Below are 18,544 nucleotides of genomic sequence, written 5' to 3'. Positions count from 1 at the left end.
GGCCCAAGCTCCTGCCGGAATTATCGTCTGCCGACACGTCTTGGTTTCGACTGTTGAGGGCGGAGGTGGTGGAACCAGCCTTGGATGCTATGAGACGGTAGTGCTGATAGCTGGGATGTGGGTGGTCGGAGGCACGGGCGGACTCAAAGCTCCGCAGGCACGTCCGTTATACCCAACCCGAAGATCAAAATGACGCAAAGACATACTTGTACGCAAAATTACACCTCGTACATTGCGTCATCTTGCGATACACATTATGAAAGCAGGATGAACAACAGTCACCGAGTGAAGAGGGTTTGAAATAGAACAACTGCAGGCATGTGGTCCGAGTCAGTCATCCAACGGCTTCCAACAAGAGCATAGAGTACAAGCCAATTGTCCGTGGCTGTCGGATGTCGTCGTAAAGTAAAGATGGCACGCATACCATGACCCCGAAATGTCTCCAGCCCCCGCTTATCCGGTGCGCTCAGAGGGCATGCCAAGAAGCCCTGGAGACGTCGGCAGTGTCTACAGAGGCAGCGGACGCCGACTGGTGCATCAGCGGCTTGGACGAGACCGGGCGCGATGCGACGGCGGTGGTGGGGGAGGAGACGGAGACGTCATCCGGCGGGATGTCAACGGGCACCGGCTTGCGCCGTGGTGGTTGGACGTGCGTGTTCGGCGATCGCGAGGGGACCTGGAGCCTCTCCGGGTTCCACGTAGTCACGACGCCCTCGGCGGTCGTCGCGATTGTGCCCACCTCGAACTTGTCGTCTACAACCCGTTCTTCATCCTTGGCCATGGTGAACGGATAGAAGATAGCTGGACACAGAAATTGGCCGTCAGCAGATGCGTGGCACTTGGTATGTATATTTTGGCTCCAACGAAGGAAGTGCATCGCTCACCTGAACCATGTCTTCTAGGCTTCCTGTGCCGTCTCCAGTAGACGAAGACGAGCAGCAGCAGGACAACGAGAGCAGCGATGACCCCGCCCACAATGGCACCGACGTTCGGATGATTTGCACCATGAGCCATAGCAGTAGTGGCCGGCGTCACCGGGTTGGGTCCAGAAGGTGTGGAGGAAGAAGTGAACGGGCTTCGGGTGGTCGAGGGGTAGTGATCTGCAAGTGTACTATACGTGGTGGATGGATCTCCTGCGTTGGAGCCCGGCGATGTTGAGCCTTGGGAAGGGGGTCCGGTACTAGTGCCAGACGCTCTGGAGATTGATGCCTCAGAGGCCGGACTAGAGTGTGATATCGAGGAGGAAGTTTGCGTAGACTGTGTGCCAGACACATCGGCCGCTGAGGTAGAGACAGAAGCAGAAGAAGAGTCGGCGGAGGACGTGTCATGCGTTGGTACGGGTTCGGAATCATGCGTGGTGGTTGTGATTGGCCCCGGAAAATTTTGGGGAGGCACAGTGGTAGATTGCTGTGGACCGTCTGGGTCTTGCGAGGAGCTGACGACGAAGAAGTCCAGCCACACCACAGGATCGCCCGAGAAAAGCTGGTTCACAATTTCCAGCGTGTGGGTCCCCGGTTGGAGAGCTGGAGATCTGTACAGTTGCGCATTGGTCTGTTGGCCGACGGGGTGCGAGGCGAAATTGGTGGGCGATCCTTTGTCGATCAGGAATTGCAGTGATTGAGACTGTTTCTGCTGCGAAGGTCTGACGACGCCATGGACCTCTATTCCCGTCCCTGTGCGCCAGTGAGCCATGTTGTCCCGAACGAATACTTCGCGTACTCACCAGAGAACGAGAGGCTCGCTGTTGCACCCGCGGTAGAAGGACCGTGCAGGGTGTTGTGGGAGGACCCTGGTGAATTATCCTGGCTCCAGCCGGAGAAGTATTGCACCGACGGGTCATTGTCGTCTATTTCCTGAGTAGGCATAGTCCGCGCATGAGTTCGCAGAACCGGGGACAGGATGCAGAGCGATGTGCACCGACGAGTCCGGGGGGAGAGAAGAAATGGGCCACTCGTATGGAGACGGGGTTATCAGGGGCTAGAAGGAGAACACGTCGAGCGGGGACATTAGGAATATTGATTGATTGCATTGCACCCTCGCCGGTCATGATGATCGCTGCTGGGCGGTGGGCGTGAGGTCCTGGTACGACTCGAGAAGATGCAATAGGGCAATAGGTTCTCATCTTCCCTATGCAGTGATCACAAGATATCAACCCGAAATTGCCTCCGACCGTGGGAGACACCCGTCTCGAGAAGCCAGAAGCGCCTCTCCGGATGGATATGTCGGGCAACGGGTACCTGTCCCAACCACTTCTCTAGCAACTGCGACAATGACGACGGTGCTATTTCTGGAGTTCAGCGTTCAGCAGCAATAGTCGTGATTATATTATGTACTTACGACGAAGCGGTACTATCTCATAGTCCTGTGGATACGATCGATCTGTCCAACCGCGCAAGGGAAGCATTCACAAGGCGCGTGATTATCAGAGAGTGGTGAGAGAGGGGGTGAGAGAGTGGCAGGAGGCGTCCCTTGAGCACAGAAGACATGATGCGGAAGCCGTCTCGTGCGAACACTGGCAGGTACGACGGACCATTGGATCGTGTACGGTACCGGCAACAATCCTAGAAGACGGCAAGATTTCAGAACTGAGGAGCACATCGTCCTAGGATGAACACCGCGACAGGGACTGTGGTGGCATGAACTTTCAAGGCCAATCTTGCGTTACAGCTCAAGGGACACGCACCAGAAATAAGATCCTTCAAGACTCAAGTTCATTGCGAGCGTCGCCATCATCAGGTTCTTGTCCGCGGCCAAGTGAACAACGATACCCGTGGAGGAATCCATCTTGAACATGCGCGCGAGCTATCCATCGACCTGGCCGGGCAAACAGAGAAGAGATTCAGACGGAGTCCGGGGTTCATTTCTACAGTTCGGCGATGGAGAAGGTGTCGAAGCTCAGGAAGCGATATGACTTTCAGTGGTCGAAAAGTGCAGAGACTAGGTTGAAAATTACGGCTCCAGATTCCGTGGTAGACCTCTCTGAGAGCGACGGGAAAGAACAAGAGGAGAGCCACCAGTGGTCTTTGGCGCTACGCGGTCCTGTGGCGCGCTAGCCCGGGCCCGCTGCGAGTAAGTACTGCAAACTACTAACATACTGCTATCGTACTTTTGCCAGGCGGGAATTGAAGAGGTAACGTCGAGGCAGACAACTAGTGCATGAACGTTCATGAACAACGAAGAGCGAGGAACGTGCATACTTCCGAGACTATGTTCCAGTGCATGCAACTGCAAGCTTGAACGGGAGCCAGCCATAGTGTGGCCCAGGCGAAATACTACTACACATGACGACGATACATGAATCTACACAACATACATAACTGCACAAGAGCCGAGCACCGACACGGACGCGGAATGAATTTAGCGGCTCCATCCGCCATCTACCGACTGTTTCCTGAAGTGCTGCTTCGCAACCTTCTTCCTGCCAAGCTGTTCGATCTGTCGCGCCTTACTATGCGTACGTGATGGACCTGGGGCAGAGGCGGCCTCACCGTCCCCGGACTCTTCCTCGGAGTCGGACTCCAGGTGCGAGTCTCCACGTTTCCTCTTCCTCCCGGGGACGTTCGAGCCGGAGCCCGGAGACGGAGCGATCGACACCTTGGGCGGCGTCACGAACCCAAACGACTTGCCGACCTTCTGAAGGTCGAGCGCGTTAATATCGAAGATTTTCTTGTTCGCGTACGAGTTGTACGCATGCAGATAGGACCGGTAGCCCTCGAGGGCGGAACGATACAGGTAGTAGTTGCCCTGCAGGAGCTTCTCCAGCTGCCCGTCACGCGTCGCTCGTTAGATTAACTCGAGTGTCACGAGAACTTGTGTGTACTAACCTGGGTCTGGACTTGGGAGACGCGGTGCGAAGCAACAGAATATTCGTTCAGGGGGACCTTGGCCTCCTGGAGATAACGGAGAAACCCAAGCTCGCTCTCGAGGAGGAACAAAAGGCTCTGCCCAGCTTTCCCGGCACGCGCTGTGCGTCCTACCCGGTGGATGTAGTCCCGCGGATCGTCAGGGGGATCGTACTGAACGATCCAATCGACGTGGGGGATATCGAGACCGCGCGCAGCCACATTTGTAGACAGGAGAATGCCAGAGTCGGCATTGATGAACTCGAAGAAAGTGTTTGTGCGCTTCTGCTGTTTTTGCTTGCCCTGAGACGACAGTCAGTACAGTATATGGCACAGATGCGATGGTCAGATACTCACGTGTAAGTCGAGCACCGGAACGTCTATATAGTTGAGCAGTTCCGCGTGATACTTGACAGAGTTGCAACTCGAGAAGAACACAATAATTTTCTTCTTCGCATGCCTCTTCAAGAAAGTGAAGAGCAGTAAGAATCGCTGTTCAGAAGGACAAACGATGTATCCTTGGCTGAGCGTCGCGACTGTGCTCGCCACGGCCTCCTTGTCGACGTCAACGGAGATGGTCCCTGGTCGAAGGGATATCCGCGCCAGATCCTGCGTCTTCGTGGTCTGGGTGGCGGAGAACAGCATCGTTTGCCGGTTCTCTATGCGAGATATCAGCGAGAGATTCTCGCCATCCGGGTCTTATTACGCACCGCTCGGTAGAATGGATACAATCTTCCTGACTTCTTCCTCGAAGCCCACCTCGAGGATACGGTCGGCTTCGTCGATGACAAGTGAACGTAGGTTACGGAAGACAAAGCCCTTGGTGTTCTGGAACAACTCGTGCGGATGTGTTGGGAGCTGCTGAGGATGAGGAACGCACCTGCAGATGATCTAACAATCGTCCGGGTACGGCAACGAGTAAGTTGACCCCCTTGGCCAATCGCTCTGCTTCGGCCCTCCTGTTCGCGCCGCCCATAACGATGCCCACGGTTTGTGTGTGATTCGCCATGAGCTCCTTGGCGACGCCAAATATTTGCAGGGCGAGCTCACGGGTCGGGGTGAGTATAACTACGCCTGTTCCTACGGTCGCAGTCTGAGCCAAGGCGCGGATGGGGAGTGGGAGACGGGAAGTACACACCATTACGAGGCTTGAACTTCAATCTGTGCAAAAGTTCGATGGCAGGAACAAGGAATGCCAGGGTCTTGCCAGAACCAGTACGGGCAGCCCCCATCACGTCCTTTCCAGCGAGGAGGAGCGGGATCGTTTTTTCTTGGACGGCAGTCATCTTGGTGTATCCCATGGTTGCGAGCGCGTTGGCAGTGCGTTCTGAAAGGTCCAGAGAGGAGAATGCGGACGCGGAAGTGCAGCTACTAGAGCTAGAAATCATCATGGCGACTTGTAGCAAGCCGCAGCGAACAATCCGCCGCCTTCAAGTTTTCGGAACGCGACTGCGACCACGCGGGCCGGACCAGCCGGTGTGAGCGCGCGCCTTTGTCCGCTGTACGCGTCGCGCGGCCACATCCTGCTCCCTGCTCAGCCTCTCTATCTCCTTCCACACTGCTCTCTTCGCTGGCATGGGCGGCTCCTCCTCAGCCCGCCCGCCGTTGAAAACGACATGGCGGCTGCCTCACGGGGTTTCGCCCTTGGAACTTGGAGAGCATGCCGCCGGAGAGTCACGACGGTCTCTACTATAACCTCACTCAGCTCCCGCAGGCGGTGGTCATCGTCCTCGGCATCGCCGCGAAGCTCGTCACCCATTTCGTCCGCCTCGCAGACGTAGGACAGACAGCGTGCACCGTCCTGGGCGTCCTCTCCACCGACCTCCTGCGTAGTTTGCCGACGGCATACCTAGAATCAGGCTGAGAAGAGTCCCTCGTAGGGCACCCAGCGACGCTTACTTCACTGGACGAACCCGCATGCGCCCCTCCTGCATTCGAATGCGCCGCACAGGCCGCCGAATCCCCCGATGCTGCTTATGGGTATGTAACCCCGAGTCGTCCATTTGCATCCGCACCAACACTGACCCAACCCCACACATACACAGCCTCTGTTGCACCGCATCATGATCTGCGCGGATAGTCCCCGGGGAAATAGCCGTCTCACCCGCTGTCCTTCCGTCACCGGTCCAGTTCGTAACCCCCTCTCCCGTCCTGCATATAAATAAGCACTCACCATAGTCCGACTTCTTCACTCTACCGCTACCGCCGTAATCGCCCTTCATGCAGCCACAGCACGACATCGACGCTCTTGCCTGCAACGGCAGCGACAACTCGGTCGTTGTTGCCACCTGTCGCCCTCGTCGTACCAGCCCCAAGTACCGGCGCGTCGTCACCGGCAAGATGATCTTCGACAGCGCGGTCTCCGACTACGCAATCGACTTCCGTGCACGTCACTCGACAGGATTGCAAAGTTCTGGTCGTCCGTCGGGGACGCCTCAGAGGTTACGGCAGAAGGCGTCATCGAGGCGATGTACGAGGCCGCGGCCGCACTCAACTCCTCACGCGCGCGGCGATATGTCTCGGCAGAGATTAGTGCGGGCTGGCGGATTTGCCGACGAGTACGCAGCGGCGTTCCTTGATGAACCCGAGCGGGTTCAGCTGGAGCGCCTAGACCGCGAGCTCAATGATCTCGCGAAGCGATGGTCGGCGACGTTGTTGAGCCTGAGTATGTGGTCCTTTCTTCTATTCCTGATGTGTTCTCGCTGATACTTATTCCATCCTACAGGTCTCATGTCCAGTTCTAGTACTCACCAGCCGCCGATCAGGATGGGTTCAGCCAACCAACCGAGTTTGCTGAACCAGGTGAGTGTCCTTCAACCGCCCTCCGCATCATCAAGTTGTCCGACTTGGACGCGTTGCACGGCCCTGAGAATAGTTTCTTGCTTGACGGCGTGGAGAGCAGGGCTTTTGCACATATGGATTGGACTTTGCTACCTACAGAGGTATGTTGTGCAGATACTGTTGTCTGAACGACCTGCTGATGACGTCTTTGTGCAGACATCAAACCGTGATACCAGGTGAAGATGTTCACGCATCCTCCCGCGGCAATGTGCGACTCGCCTGGGAACCAAGCTGGAGAATCGGAGGCGTATATTACCTTCGCCGATCATAGCATGTCGGCACCACGGGGGTTCTTGGAGCGGCTGCTGGGGAGAGACAAGGTTGTCGCATCCGGCACACCGATACCCGTACCGAATTCTGCCCTGCTTCGAGTGCATGCGGCAGTGTCTACCGTTCTCCATCAGGCCGGGTTTGGCGGGGCATTGGGTGGCCTCTAGTATTCATGTAGCATTGCCGATGTCATCGACTCCCCTCAGGGAATCGAGTAGGACCAGCCCGTTGTATGTATCATAGAGCATGCGCAATCACGATCAGACGTCAAGAGAGAGCGTCAAAATGAACTTGAAGCTCAGTCGTACAACAAAGGAGGAAGAGCCAAGTTTGCTGGATTCGAGCTGCTAGTCATCACATGGTATATACAAGAGGCTGTCAACGTTCCCATCTACATCTACAGATGCATCGGTTCTGCCTCATCAGGCTTGAACCGCAACCGCGCAAGAAGGACACAGTCCCAACAACCATCTTCCTCAAAGTTTGACACCTTCTTGGTGTATTGCGGCTCTACCTCTGGCTCTTGGTACATTGACCCAGTCGCCTTGAACGTGAGCTCGCCCCACGGCTGGCCAACCTTTGGTGCAGAGTATGCGTCGAAGAGGACCTCAGTGCTCGAGTGCTCATGGCTGACAAACAGTGCGTATTCCTTCGCATCGAGTGTACCAATGACTGCAACCAGATCAGTCAATCAACACAGGCCAAGCAGGAAGATGAGAATGAGAGAACACACCGAGGTAGACATCCTCCCTTGAGAGCCGGTGCTCGTCACCGTAGATCGCAAGGATGGTGTTGATGTTGTCCTTGAACCACTGCTTCACCAGGGGGATGTTCTTGGAGCCGATGTATCGGTGAGTCGTGGACTGAGTAAACAGATGGGCGGCCTTGCGACCCGCACAAAGCTGCATCGAGTACCGTTCTCTGCGGGGGCATCCTCATCAGCATCCAAGCCGCTCATGAATTCAAACCCGGTGGTAAGACTTACCCATACTTGTTGCGTGCGCCGAGCCACGACGACACAATAGAAATAATAGCACCACCACGCTGCGTGACGCTGGGCTGCCCTTTCTGCCAGTGGCTTCCACGGTCGCCAAAACAGGTAAGCGACGGTATGCCCTTCGTGCGCACGTCTGACGAACTCCCAGGCTCAAACGCGTTGAAGAGCGTAACGAATTTGCCACCTCCGCGCTTGTTGTGGTAGCCAACTGCGCCCACATCGACTTTCGAAGGACTCCACAGCGGCAGCGTCACTGTACAGGTCATCGACATCTAACCATCCGCACAAAAAAAAGTCGAGGGGCTTACATGCCGAGTCGAACTTGTGCTGGAGCAGCATCCTGTATCGACGCTCGTCCCGCACCATTCGCGCGTGCTCATCCCGCGGCGGAGGCGAGACGGGCCTCCGGAACTCGAACTCGGATGCGAGACTGCTGCACCTCGTCAAGACCTGTGCAGTGTCAACCTCCGCAGTGTTCGCTGTCAAGTAAATTTCAGGTCAACTTGAACATCCAAGTCATGGGCAGATGGACGAAGAGAGGAGACGTACACGAAAGGAGCGGCGGAGGGATAGGTTGCGGCAACTCCTCCGAACCAGCCTCCAGATTTCCGCCATATTGCGCACGCAGTTCCCGAACGCGCTCCTCGACCACCTTGAATGACGGCCGCAAATCCGGGCACTGGTTCCAGCACGCGCGGAGGATGTTCGAGATGAATTGCTGGGACCAGCGATACTCGGATGGCGGTTCGGGGCGCGTGTTCTCGTCTGATAAACGGCTGTCAGTATGTCGCCAAAGAATATATTGTGAGAACATACGGACGACAAAGTGCCGGACGGCGTCGTCGTCGGCCATGGGCCAAGGCAGCGCGCCCTTGGTGAGGAGCTCCACGCAGGTTATCGCGAATGCATACACATCGACCGCCTTTGTCAGTCCGCTGGTGCCGGACATCACTTCAGGAGCCTGCCAGCGGAGGGTCCCATCTGCATTCGCCGTCAGTCTCGGAAAGTCGGTCAACAACATGGAACACGAGTACGTACGAGAGAAGTGCAAGCCGCTCATCCGATACGCCTCCGACCTAATCTCGCTCTGCCCAAAGTCGGAGATGACGCAGTGATGCTCGTCGCTCACCAGCACGTTCACAGCCTGTCAAACCCGGAATCACGTTAAACTCAATATCTGCGCAAATTCGCCGGCAGACGACGCACCTTCAGATCACCATGCAAGATGTCCTTGCTGTGCAGATACGCCATCCCCTTCACGATCTCGTGGACCATCCTCAGCAAGTCGACAGTACCGAGCGACTGGCGGCTTCTCAGGTACGTTACGAGGCTCCCGTTCCTCAGGTACGGGCTGACGAAGAACCATGGAGGGTCGCTCGATGCGGAGCACGCGCCGAAGAGCCCGAGGACGTTCGGGTGCTGCAGCGTCTTCCAGATTGAGACCTGCATCAGGGATCGAGCGAAAATCAGTACACAGTCGCCCACCAGATGCATCTGCATCGCAAGCCGACGGTGGCAAAGAGAGACTCGCAAGCCGGACACTCACCTCGCGCACGAACAGCGCCTGCGGCGTCGCCAGCTTGAGGTTCTTGATCGCCACCACTTGGTTCCTCCACTTGCCCTCGTACACGTCCGAGAAGGCTCCCATACCAATCTTCTCGCCCCGGACCACCTCGTAGTCAGTGATCGTCCAGCTGGGCAGCGGCACCTCTACCCCGCTCAGCCGCCGCATCGCGTCGATGCCTGTCTCCATGAACTCCTGGTCGAGCGTGTCCCGCAAGGTATGCGACGAGCGGCGGCTCCTTGCCGAGTCCGACGACGCGTTGCTCCCATCCCTGACCATCGGCGGGGGATTGAGCATCTGCGGGTTCTCTGGGTCGACCGCAGTATCATCAGCCTTCTGCTCGAGAGCGCGCTGCAGCGCCTTGATTGCCTCGGGCATCTGGTCGCGGCTGACTTCGAGAGTGCGGATCATCTCCACATCGCTGTTCGCCTGCAGCGCGCTGCGCATTTGCTGCCGAAGGTCCTCTGCGTCAAACGCCGCGTCCAGCTCATCCTGCTTCGCTGTGACGGTCTGCAGCTGTGTGAGGACCTGGTCGTGGTTTAAAGTGGGCTCCGTGGTGAGCAGGAGCGATCCCGCCGGGGGCTCAAGGGCACGTTCTTGGATCGAGTCGAGGATCGCCTGCATGTCCTGCTGTCGCTGTTGCCCCGCCGCGACCACCTGCTTCAGAGTGCGGATCTGAACCGACGTCTGTTTTGGCCATGTCAGCAGAAGTACCGCGCAAGGAGACATGACGCACATTGAACATGCCCAACACGTCCGTCAGGCTGTTGTGGCACCCCACGAATGCACGCTGGATCTCCTCTCGCTGCAGATACCGCTTGAGGAACGACCGTTGGCTCTGCCTCTCCAGGAACCGGTGAACCTCCTTGTACGACTCAACGAGCCGGGCCAGCGGCGATTGCAGCTCGATGGCGACATCGTCGCCGGCCTCTGCAATGTCCTCGCGAATGGCGATGAGCACGGTCGCGCACCGTTCCGTCAGCCGGAGGCATGCCAGGCGGTTGATCTGGCGCGGACGTCAGTAAACGAAGCGAGCCGAGTGTGCGGCACTCACATTGACAAGCTTGAGCGCATCCCAGATATCGAGCAGCGTCTTTGCTGCCTCCTGGAGACCGAATATGGGCGCAAACCTGAGGACGTCGACGCTGACTGCCAGGAGCTCGTGGGCGCCTAGGCCGAGGACGTTCAACGCGGCCTCTGCTACGCGCTGTCAGAGACGAGTCAGCGATGGGACAGTGATGGACGCATATGCGCAAAAGTGTTGACGGGTACGCGTCGAAAGAGGGCGGAGGGGAAGAGGGAAGGAAGAGGATGAAGGACTCACATCGCGGCTTCTAGCATATCCCTCTGCCTGCTCCACGGGGACTGCGTTCTTCCCCGTTGACTTGGGCAGCTGGGTTATGTGGCGTGCAGACGGGTCAGGGTGCTGGGGAGTGGGTGCTGCAATGACGGGAGGGACCGAAAAGGAGAGCGTGCGTGGACGGGGAGATGCCATCGCAGCAGCACGAGAATGACGAGGAGGAGGAGGGTAATAGAGAGAAGAGAGAGAAGAGAGAGAAGAGGGAGAAGAGGGAGAAGGGTGGTTGAAGTTGGGTCGGCGGGCAAGAGCAGCATATATATACCCAGCGCGCCGACGAACGGACCCCACAGTGAAGAGTTGCGAGTGACGGGTATGGACGTGCAGGACGTGCTGGACGACGTGGAGGCAGCTTGAGGGGAACTTGGACGCACCGCGAAGCGAGCGAGAACTCGCGTCCGAAGAGTCGCACCGTCACCGTGACGCAGATGTGGTAAACATGTATCGTGCTTTCTTGAAGACGTCCCCAGTCTGCTCGGTCGCAGGGAGTCCGAGTGCGCGTCGGGATGAGGGCAAGGCGTGTGGTGTTCGCGATCACGGAAGAAACAACCGTGTCTTGGGGATAGACGTGCCGTGCCAGTGGGTAAATGCATGGATCAGCCTAGTACACTGAGAGAGGTGGATGGTAGAACTTGAAGACAGTGACACGCCCGCTGAACGCGACTTTGATGCGCCGTGCACGTCGCGGTAAATCCCGTTTGTCGCCACAACGCTGAACACCGTTTGGATCTTCTGTGTCGTCGAGGTGAGCATCATCGTAGCAGAATAAAGAGGGAGCTGGGGAAGTATGCAGTGAGCATGCGTCGCCGAGAGCATTCAGCAAGTCGCGGCGGGACGAACTCCCTCGTCCGACCAGCGGCCATCTCGGGGAACGGCAGCGCAGAGAGCCGATCTGTCGAGTTGGAATCCGAAAGATCAGCGAAGCGAATGACGAGACCGCGATCCGGCACCGCAGAAAGACCGTGAAGGTCCAGTCGGAGGCAGCGTTCGGGTACTTGACCAGAGCCAGTCGATCCAGAAGGCGCCGCGTTCGGGCAGCAGCTGGTTGCCGGCGCCGCTTTCGGGCAGCAGCTGTGTTGCCGGCGCCGAGATCTGACACGCCCAGACGTGCGATGTGGCAACGTAGAAGCCCTCGATGGCAGGACCCGCTTCCGTCGAACATGGGGAAGGTCCTTCCGTCTACGTCCTCCAGGTAAGTCTTCTCATCTATGACGTACAAAGCGCAGGACTCCTTCATTGCTCGTCTGCGAAGTGACGTATGTAGGTCCGGGTACCAGGAATAGTTCCTCTGGTATCTTCAGGTCATTGCGCGCAGCCAGAGCGCAGCGTCGTCGCTCAGGCTGTGCATCTGCTGTGGGTACCTACCCGGGCAACTTCGAGTCTGCGATTGACATGTTAGTTCTTGCATGTAACTTATGAGGATGTTACTCGCCTACTGGCTGAACCGCGATTGCCTCCTGGAGCGAGCCAAGGGACCAGACCACGTAGTCCGCGTCCTGGTGCGGCTCTCGTACTCCCGCAAGGAGACGGCCTCGTAACAGTTGCTCTCCTTCGTAGTCGCTCTGTTCTTTCCGCATATATCAGGTTCCGTGGTACTTGCTTCTTGGAGGCTCAGCCGCTCACGCTGCGGCAGCATACATGTATATGACCCATGGACGCGCACGCGCGCAGAGTTCGACTAGCAATCAACAATCAACGAAAAGAATACTTCGGTCAGGCAGCGCAGCACATTACCAGCGACTGCGTCAGTGCAGAGGCCTCGAGTTCGGCCAGTGCATTCAATGCAACAGCCCCCAACGGGCTGAGAATCATGCCGTCTGTAGGAAGACGACGAGAAGTTCAGATAGGATACATTCCAAAACGCCGCGGCGCGAAAATTCCCAACGAGGATGTTCTGACGTCGTGGGCGCCAGCTGTGTCTACACGACCCTTGGAGATCAATCTATGCGTCGGTGCTCCTGTCGGCGATGGCTCGTAACGTGTCCCTGTCCCTGCTCTCGTTGACCAGCGTGCTAAAGAGACCGTCATTGTTCTTGAGTAGCTCAGCAGGAGAACCGAACTCGGCCTACGTGGCTTGCGGTGAGTCTCACGAGACGAAATAATAGCAGTTCACCGCTGAGCTGAGTTGATGCTGCCTGTGCGCTGGCGCCAATTCGACCTCCACAACGTCAGAACTCACTCAGAACAGCCTCATTGGAAATTTCCGCGCAGCCGCGTACGCGTTCTGCAATTCTATCTGAACTACCATCAACTTCCTACAGACGGCATAATGCAGTGCAGCCAATTCAAGGCCTCTGTCACACTGGCGTTCTGCCGGCAGCACTGGTAGAACTGGTAGTGTGTTAATGCACACTGCTTGACCACACAATTTCATATCTTCCTTTCGCTGATTCTTGATTGCTAATCCGTGCTAGTTGAACTCTGCGCGTCCATCTGTCATATATATAAGTATGCCCTCGCAGCCTCCAAGATTTCTGAACCCTCGCCCGATCGAAAGCCACGCGTTCAGGAGATGGTCAGTACATGATCGTCCCTCGATGCCCAGCACACGCTCAAATCCCTTTTCCACAGTACGTATTTTGCGGAGAGCTGCATCCTCCACCCTCTCTAGCGGTGGCGATCACCAATGACCGTCCTGCAACTCCTAAGCATGACGAAGCCGTGCCCACCCCGGGCAGGGTCTCCGACAAAGCTATCGGAAAGGTACGTTCCCGCCACGACCATGCATACATCAGCATGGGAAACTTATTCACTCGAACATCCTAAGAGACGAGCCGAAGAGATCGTGGAATTAACATGGTCGTGGATGGTCCCTGAGCTGCATTTCGTATTCCGCATACCCAGCTCCGACCTCTATTACAAGCTATACCTGGAGGCCATCGAGCACCTGCAATCGACCTACCCTCCCTCCGCGCTCACATGCGACGTATTCGGCACATATCAAGCACCGCTATCCAATCAGCACCCAGCGTTTGGTACCCTGGTCAACCGCCTGACGGACAAATCCACCATCCCGGAAGGGCGACGGGTCCAATTCGACGTGGAGCTCTCTCCAGACTCGATGCTCGACTTCATCATCGTTGGTATGCTCCACATGGTCGGCGTGAACCGTAACAGCGCCCCGGGATCGGGCAAGTACCACGAAACCTGCAATATGCGGAAAGAACAGCCCGATTACGATGGAGAGCGACTGTACCAGGCCGCCTTCCTGGATCTGGTATCCTCTTTGTGGGAGGACGAGAGTCGCAACAGGACGCGGACTACGTGGTCTCCCATGCCCTGGTCCCGTGGCTCGCTGCAGGAGGCATTCGCGGCTCAGCCTGTAGGCGAGTAACATCCTCGTTACTTCCATGCAAAAATTAACATGTCAATCGCAGACTCGAACTCGCCCGGGCAGGTACCTACAGCAGATGCACTCGACAGCCTGAGCGACGAAGACCTCATGATCCGCATCTCGCGATCCTCATACGGATACCCCGTCGATATCCAATGGCTCGGTTTTCCCCACGACGGCTACCCCTTCTGCTTCAACCTATCGACCTACACGAAGATCCGCCGTACAGCGACTGCGAGTTTACGCGACGACGCTGCGCTCTGGCTGAGCGCGATGACCTATGGCCTCCTCGAGGCTGTGGTTTCCATGAAGATACCAGAGGAACTATTCCTCATACCCGGAGTGAGCGAGACCGGGCTCGTGCTCTCGGGTGCGCGGCTTCTGCGCTTCATATCCAACTGGGTCCCGTTCATGCAGGCTTACCGGTGGTCGAGCGACGACGATCGCCAAGAACGGGGACGACAAGTCGGACTCCTGCTAAAGCGTGCCCTGGGAGCCCTCGACGAAGAGGTGCGCAAGGGTCTCAGTATCTTTCTCCGAGCGGGTTACGAGGAAGACGAGGTCCTTGACATCGTTGGGTCCGTCGCAATGCTGGTGGTCGTGCTATGCGGTCACGCGCATTCTGTCTGGCCCGCAGACCCTATCATCATGGAGGTGTACGAGCAGACGAGGGACACCCATCGCCCCCTCTACTCAGCCACCATCGAGTCCTTTGAGAAGAGGATGCTACACGCTGGCTGGTGCCCCAACGCCATCCAATCCCAATTCATGGCAATCCATGGACACCTTGCCCTCATCTCCAATTTCGTCCGTTTACCGCCCCACATACGCCGCTCCGCCGACGAGCACAAGAACTGCACGAAGGAGTCCTGCGCTTTGTACGTCATCGATGAGCAGACTTATGTCCCTGCCGACGTCGACCCTTCCTGCAACTGCGAGTATGTCGTCCCACCACTCGACGACATCTCATCCATCCTGGAGGACGTAGACGGAGGGTCGTTCCCCGTACTCATGTTCGACGGCACCAAACTCCAAGCCCTTCCTGCCATCGAGGGCTTCTACGTCGCTATTTCCCACGTCTGGGCCGATGGTTTGGGGAGCACTTCTGAGGCCGGCCTGCCCGCATGTCAGGTCGCGCGCATCTCGGCGCTGGCAACACAGCTGCTGCCCGAAAGCGGCGCCTTCTGGATCGACGCGCTCTGCATTCCCGCGGTTAAGCATCTTCGTAAGCGGGCCATCAAGCTCATGGCCAACACGTACCGGGAGGCTGCCAAGGTCCTCGTCGTGGAGGAATGCATCCGCACCGAGTGCTCACTGTCGCAGACATGGGAGGTGAACCTGCTTCGCATCGCGACCTCTGGCTGGGTTCGACGTATCTGGACCTTGCAAGAAGGTGTTCTCGCTCCCCAGCTCTATTTCGAGTTCGCGGATGGCCCTATCGATATCGCGGAGGAGTCCGAAAGGCTCACTCGCGAGCTAGCGGAGAAACCAGACGCCGAGAAGATGTCGTCCGGCCTCGAGTTGCTCTACCTGGAAGCCTATAGGCCTCACGTCCCCCTGCTCGCATTCCGTGCTGACCATAAGGAACCGGGCAACGAGTACACAGTCAGCGACGTCAGCTGGCTGCTGCAGAACCGGTCGACGTCGAATTGGGAGGATGAGCTGGTCTCGATATCCAGTCTTCTATCGCTTGATCTGGAGGCGTTACTTTCCATCACCGGCCCAGACGCAGCAGAGAGGCGGATGAAGGCAGGGCTGCTACAGCTCCAACTGATGCCGTCGCATATTCCCTTTCTGCCGATACCCAAGCTCAGCATCCCTGGGTTCACTTGGGCCCCCAGGAGCCTCACGCAGACCTACGAGCATCGTGGCAGAGACGGAGGGGCCAGTGGGAGCATGGCTGTCTGTATGGAAGATGGGCTGGTGGGCGAGTACGGCATCGCCTCGTTCGAGGCCCCGCAGTCTGTGCCTCCAGAGTGCAGAGACGGCTCGCGGCGGGAGATGGACGTCCTCATTTCCCACCGCGCCTCAGACTCAACCTTCACCGTCACTCTGCAGTGCCCTATCGCGGTTTCGACATTCGATTCGCTGATCTTCTTGGGCTCGGAGCTGCCGAGCGACAGGTCGGCCCTTTGCGCTGCGGTCCTCCGGAATGGGGTCGGCTTGGACAATTGGTCGGAAGAGGATGGGCCCTTGCTTTGTGAGTACGGCGCGCCGGGGAACATCCGACCTTTGGCGTGGCGTCCGCATGAGCTCGAGAGGAATAAGATTAACCGGCCTTCTCTGTTGTCTGAGGTCTACATGATGCAGCTCCAGATTGCTTGAATTGGCAAACTTCTTTACCATGTCGCAGTTCTGTCCTGATTGTGAACAATAAGATGATGCATGGGCTCATGGGAATGCCGCTAGCGCCATGACCAGCGGAGCGCTGGGACCAACGCGGACACGGTCACGTGGGTATTGTTCGACGGGCACGCGGTAACCTCAAGGCTTCAGTTGGTCCTACTCACCGCCACGCCTAGCAGCTGGCCTGTGGGCCAAAGAACTCCGAGAAGATCTCTTATCGACCATCGACATCGACATCGCCATGAGCACACTGCCTCGACCCCTCATAAACCCCTCGAAATGCCCTCACTCCCCTCACAATCCCTCTTTCCACCTGAGCCACCTCCAACGACGCGTTCCGCATCTCTTCAGCATCCGCCGCACTCCTCGGCGTTCCAGAGTCATGTCTCATTCTGCCAATACTTCCATGTCTCGTGCTGCCAATTCCTCCCTGCTCCTGCTTCAGGATTGTCCAGATGCTTCCACGCTCTGGAATCGTTGGACAGGCGAGGATCCAGTTCCAATGCGCGCCTTCTGGCCCGATGTCAACATCCCCACTAAGCGGTGGGCTATGTTCATGCGCTTCGAGCTCTCTGCGAAACTTGTGACTGCAGACGAGCCAAGTGAACAGTGGATAGCCATGTTCGATCGTCTCCTCACCAAGGCTTTCGAGCATTTTGGTGTCGACCCATCTGACGAAGCTGTCGAGGAGTGGATCCTTGTCGACGTGCGAGCAATCGTCAAGGAGATCGCCGCTCATCCTGCGAGCAAGAATCTGCACAAGTTCAGCGCGATAGCAGATAAGCTTGTCGAGCTAGAAAACGCCTTCCCCGACATACATCGTCACCACAGATTGAAGACGTTCCTCGCCGCAATTGCGGAGAGCGTAAAGTCCGCGCCCAAACCTGAACTCAAGTCTTCGGATGCCGCAGCCGCAAACGCCAAACTCTTCCACTTAGCGGGATCGGGATATGAGGACCCTGACCTCCTCGAGCTCTGGAAAGACTATATGAGCATGGAGCTCACCAGCGATGTCATAGAGAACGGTGAGCAAGCATTCATTGTCGACCTTTCTCATACTTGCCGACATTGATCCGGGAATCATCTAGCCCTCCATGTCGGTGCTCCTCTAACCTTACCGACTGGCGTCGAGAAGACTGCCTCGGATGGGCACACCACCGACCACGAAGGCGGCACGGACGAAGCTTCGTCGCCGCGACAGCGAGCGAAGCCTACCGCAGATCGTTCGCGCTCGCCGCGGCAGCGACACGAGTCCGCATCGCGACCGCACTCTCCTCTTGCTTCTATCGCATCGAGTGGGGGTTCATCCGCGCGCAGAACGCATGTGAGCCAAGTCTCAAGTAAGTCACTCGTTATATGTGGTGTATGAACTGCGCTAATGCAATCGACATATAGAGGAATGGACTGAGCCCGGAATCAGGACCATCCCGGAGTTGGTGACAGAAGTGAAGTATCTCAAGGAGCAGATTGCAGTCCACACTGAGAACTTCGAGAGGGAGCGTCAGCAGCTGAAGGGACAGCTCGAGCAGGAGCGTCAGCAGCTGAAGGGACAGCTCGAGCAGGAGCGCGCGATGTGGAAGGGACAGCTCCAGCAGGCCGCAGAAGCCTTTAAACGAGAACGGGAGCTGCTCGAGCAGAAGCGCGAGCAACTCGAGAAGGAGCGCGAGAGAGAGCGCGAGATGTTCAGAGAGATGATGGAGATGCAGCGGAAGCAGTTGGAGAGCCTCGCAGGGGAACTCAGGGCTCTGCGAGAGAAGGCCTAGGGAGCGCGAATAGTACCCTCGCCGTGTCAACTAGCATCAACCAGCTGTGTATACTATGCCGTCTTCAGTCAATCGAGTGCTTGCCGATTGCTTGACGTGTCCTACGGCGCGGTAACCTCGAGGCTTTGGCTTTGACTTCAATCCTACTCACCACGCCTCGGAGCTGGTCGCGAGTCGCGGCCCTGTGGGCCAAAGAGCTCTGAGAAAAACTCTTGTCGACAATCGACATA

The 18,544-nt window shown here is 57.2% G+C and overlaps 7 protein-coding genes across 7 annotated transcripts; 3 read left to right on the top strand and 4 right to left on the bottom strand.

Moving 5' to 3' along the window:
* On the bottom strand, nt 1–2,082 carry L226DRAFT_401392 (uncharacterized protein). Its single transcript, XM_067674574.1, has 3 exons — nt 1,724–2,082; nt 885–1,673; nt 1–801 (listed from the first exon to the last, which is right to left on the bottom strand). Exons 1-3 carry the CDS (start codon nt 1,863–1,865, stop codon nt 467–469), a joined length of 1,266 nt encoding a protein of 421 aa, XP_067528357.1. The 5' UTR covers nt 1,866–2,082; the 3' UTR covers nt 1–466.
* Nucleotides 2,083–3,185: 1,103 nt separating this feature from the next.
* L226DRAFT_541184 (DEAD-domain-containing protein) lies at nt 3,186–5,243 on the bottom strand. The gene is made up of 6 exons (XM_067682028.1): nt 4,981–5,243; nt 4,723–4,922; nt 4,553–4,670; nt 4,200–4,501; nt 3,825–4,145; nt 3,186–3,762 (listed from the first exon to the last, which is right to left on the bottom strand). The coding sequence occupies exons 1-6, from the start codon at nt 5,228–5,230 to the stop codon at nt 3,358–3,360; spliced, it is 1,596 nt and encodes a 531-aa protein (XP_067528356.1). The 5' UTR covers nt 5,231–5,243; the 3' UTR covers nt 3,186–3,357.
* Nucleotides 5,244–5,917: 674 nt separating this feature from the next.
* On the top strand, nt 5,918–7,235 carry L226DRAFT_401358 (uncharacterized protein). Its single transcript, XM_067674573.1, has 3 exons — nt 5,918–6,507; nt 6,568–6,784; nt 6,840–7,235. The coding sequence occupies exons 1-3, from the start codon at nt 6,063–6,065 to the stop codon at nt 6,952–6,954; spliced, it is 777 nt and encodes a 258-aa protein (XP_067528355.1). The 5' UTR covers nt 5,918–6,062; the 3' UTR covers nt 6,955–7,235.
* Nucleotides 7,236–7,350: 115 nt separating this feature from the next.
* L226DRAFT_576956 (kinase-like protein) lies at nt 7,351–11,009 on the bottom strand (the record flags this gene model as incomplete). Its single annotated transcript, XM_067685481.1, has 12 exons — nt 7,351–7,625; nt 7,687–7,874; nt 7,939–8,203; nt 8,259–8,429; nt 8,500–8,715; nt 8,767–8,931; nt 8,989–9,094; nt 9,157–9,393; nt 9,497–10,201; nt 10,251–10,520; nt 10,569–10,721; nt 10,839–11,009. The coding sequence occupies 12 exons, from the start codon at nt 11,007–11,009 to the stop codon at nt 7,351–7,353; spliced, it is 2,922 nt and encodes a 973-aa protein (XP_067528354.1).
* Nucleotides 11,010–11,240: 231 nt separating this feature from the next.
* Nucleotides 11,241–12,340, bottom strand: L226DRAFT_401285 (uncharacterized protein). The gene is made up of 2 exons (XM_067674571.1): nt 12,304–12,340; nt 11,241–12,252 (listed from the first exon to the last, which is right to left on the bottom strand). Exon 2 carries the CDS (start codon nt 12,106–12,108, stop codon nt 11,473–11,475), a length of 636 nt encoding a protein of 211 aa, XP_067528353.1. The 5' UTR covers nt 12,109–12,252; nt 12,304–12,340; the 3' UTR covers nt 11,241–11,472.
* Nucleotides 12,341–13,355: 1,015 nt separating this feature from the next.
* On the top strand, nt 13,356–16,663 carry L226DRAFT_541181 (uncharacterized protein). The gene is made up of 4 exons (XM_067682027.1): nt 13,356–13,386; nt 13,443–13,574; nt 13,639–14,197; nt 14,249–16,663. The coding sequence occupies exons 3-4, from the start codon at nt 13,678–13,680 to the stop codon at nt 16,528–16,530; spliced, it is 2,802 nt and encodes a 933-aa protein (XP_067528352.1). The 5' UTR covers nt 13,356–13,386; nt 13,443–13,574; nt 13,639–13,677; the 3' UTR covers nt 16,531–16,663.
* A 174-nt stretch (nt 16,664–16,837) lies between these two features.
* On the top strand, nt 16,838–18,427 carry L226DRAFT_541180 (uncharacterized protein). Its single transcript, XM_067682026.1, has 3 exons — nt 16,838–17,576; nt 17,640–17,891; nt 17,947–18,427. The coding sequence occupies exons 1-3, from the start codon at nt 16,934–16,936 to the stop codon at nt 18,312–18,314; spliced, it is 1,263 nt and encodes a 420-aa protein (XP_067528351.1). The 5' UTR covers nt 16,838–16,933; the 3' UTR covers nt 18,315–18,427.
* The last annotated feature ends 117 nt before the right edge of the window (nt 18,428–18,544 follow it).

The sequence above is a fragment of the Lentinus tigrinus genome (assembly GCF_003813185.1).
Source record: "Lentinus tigrinus ALCF2SS1-7 unplaced genomic scaffold L226scaffold_95, whole genome shotgun sequence".
In the NCBI taxonomy this organism is placed as follows: domain Eukaryota; kingdom Fungi; phylum Basidiomycota; class Agaricomycetes; order Polyporales; family Polyporaceae; genus Lentinus; species Lentinus tigrinus.
Note: the sequence above shows the minus strand (reverse complement) of the source record. Positions and strands in the feature narration are given on the sequence as shown.

Bases quoted from the DNA above. Each gene is read 5' to 3' on its own strand.
- L226DRAFT_401392 (XM_067674574.1), bottom strand. From the start codon at position 1,865: ATGCCTACTCAGGAAATAGACGACAATGACCCGTCGGTGCAATACTTC. The intron at 1,674-1,723 runs GTGAGTACGCGA...ACTGGCGCACAG, and splicing joins AGCGAGCCTCTCGTTCTCTG to GGACGGGAATAGAGGTCCAT. The intron at 802-884 runs GTGAGCGATGCA...TTCTGTGTCCAG, and splicing joins GCCTAGAAGACATGGTTCAG to CTATCTTCTATCCGTTCACC.
- L226DRAFT_541184 (XM_067682028.1), bottom strand. From the start codon at position 5,230: ATGATTTCTAGCTCTAGTAGCTGCACTTCCGCGTCCGCATTCTCCTCT. The intron at 4,671-4,722 runs GTGCGTTCCTCA...GAGTTGTTCCAG, and splicing joins GATTGTTAGATCATCTGCAG to AACACCAAGGGCTTTGTCTT. The intron at 4,146-4,199 runs GTGAGTATCTGA...CTGTCGTCTCAG, and splicing joins TTCCGGTGCTCGACTTACAC to GGCAAGCAAAAACAGCAGAA.
- L226DRAFT_401358 (XM_067674573.1), top strand. From the start codon at position 6,063: ATGCAGCCACAGCACGACATCGACGCTCTTGCCTGCAACGGCAGCGAC. The intron at 6,508-6,567 runs GTATGTGGTCCT...TCCATCCTACAG, and splicing joins GGCGACGTTGTTGAGCCTGA to GTCTCATGTCCAGTTCTAGT. The intron at 6,785-6,839 runs GTATGTTGTGCA...GTCTTTGTGCAG, and splicing joins GGACTTTGCTACCTACAGAG to ACATCAAACCGTGATACCAG.
- L226DRAFT_401285 (XM_067674571.1), bottom strand. From the start codon at position 12,108: ATGAAGGAGTCCTGCGCTTTGTACGTCATAGATGAGAAGACTTACCTG.
- L226DRAFT_541181 (XM_067682027.1), top strand. From the start codon at position 13,678: ATGGTCCCTGAGCTGCATTTCGTATTCCGCATACCCAGCTCCGACCTC. The intron at 14,198-14,248 runs GCGAGTAACATC...TGTCAATCGCAG, and splicing joins ATTCGCGGCTCAGCCTGTAG to ACTCGAACTCGCCCGGGCAG.
- L226DRAFT_541180 (XM_067682026.1), top strand. From the start codon at position 16,934: ATGTCTCATTCTGCCAATACTTCCATGTCTCGTGCTGCCAATTCCTCC. The intron at 17,577-17,639 runs GTGAGCAAGCAT...GGAATCATCTAG, and splicing joins CAGCGATGTCATAGAGAACG to CCCTCCATGTCGGTGCTCCT. The intron at 17,892-17,946 runs GTAAGTCACTCG...ATCGACATATAG, and splicing joins GCATGTGAGCCAAGTCTCAA to AGGAATGGACTGAGCCCGGA.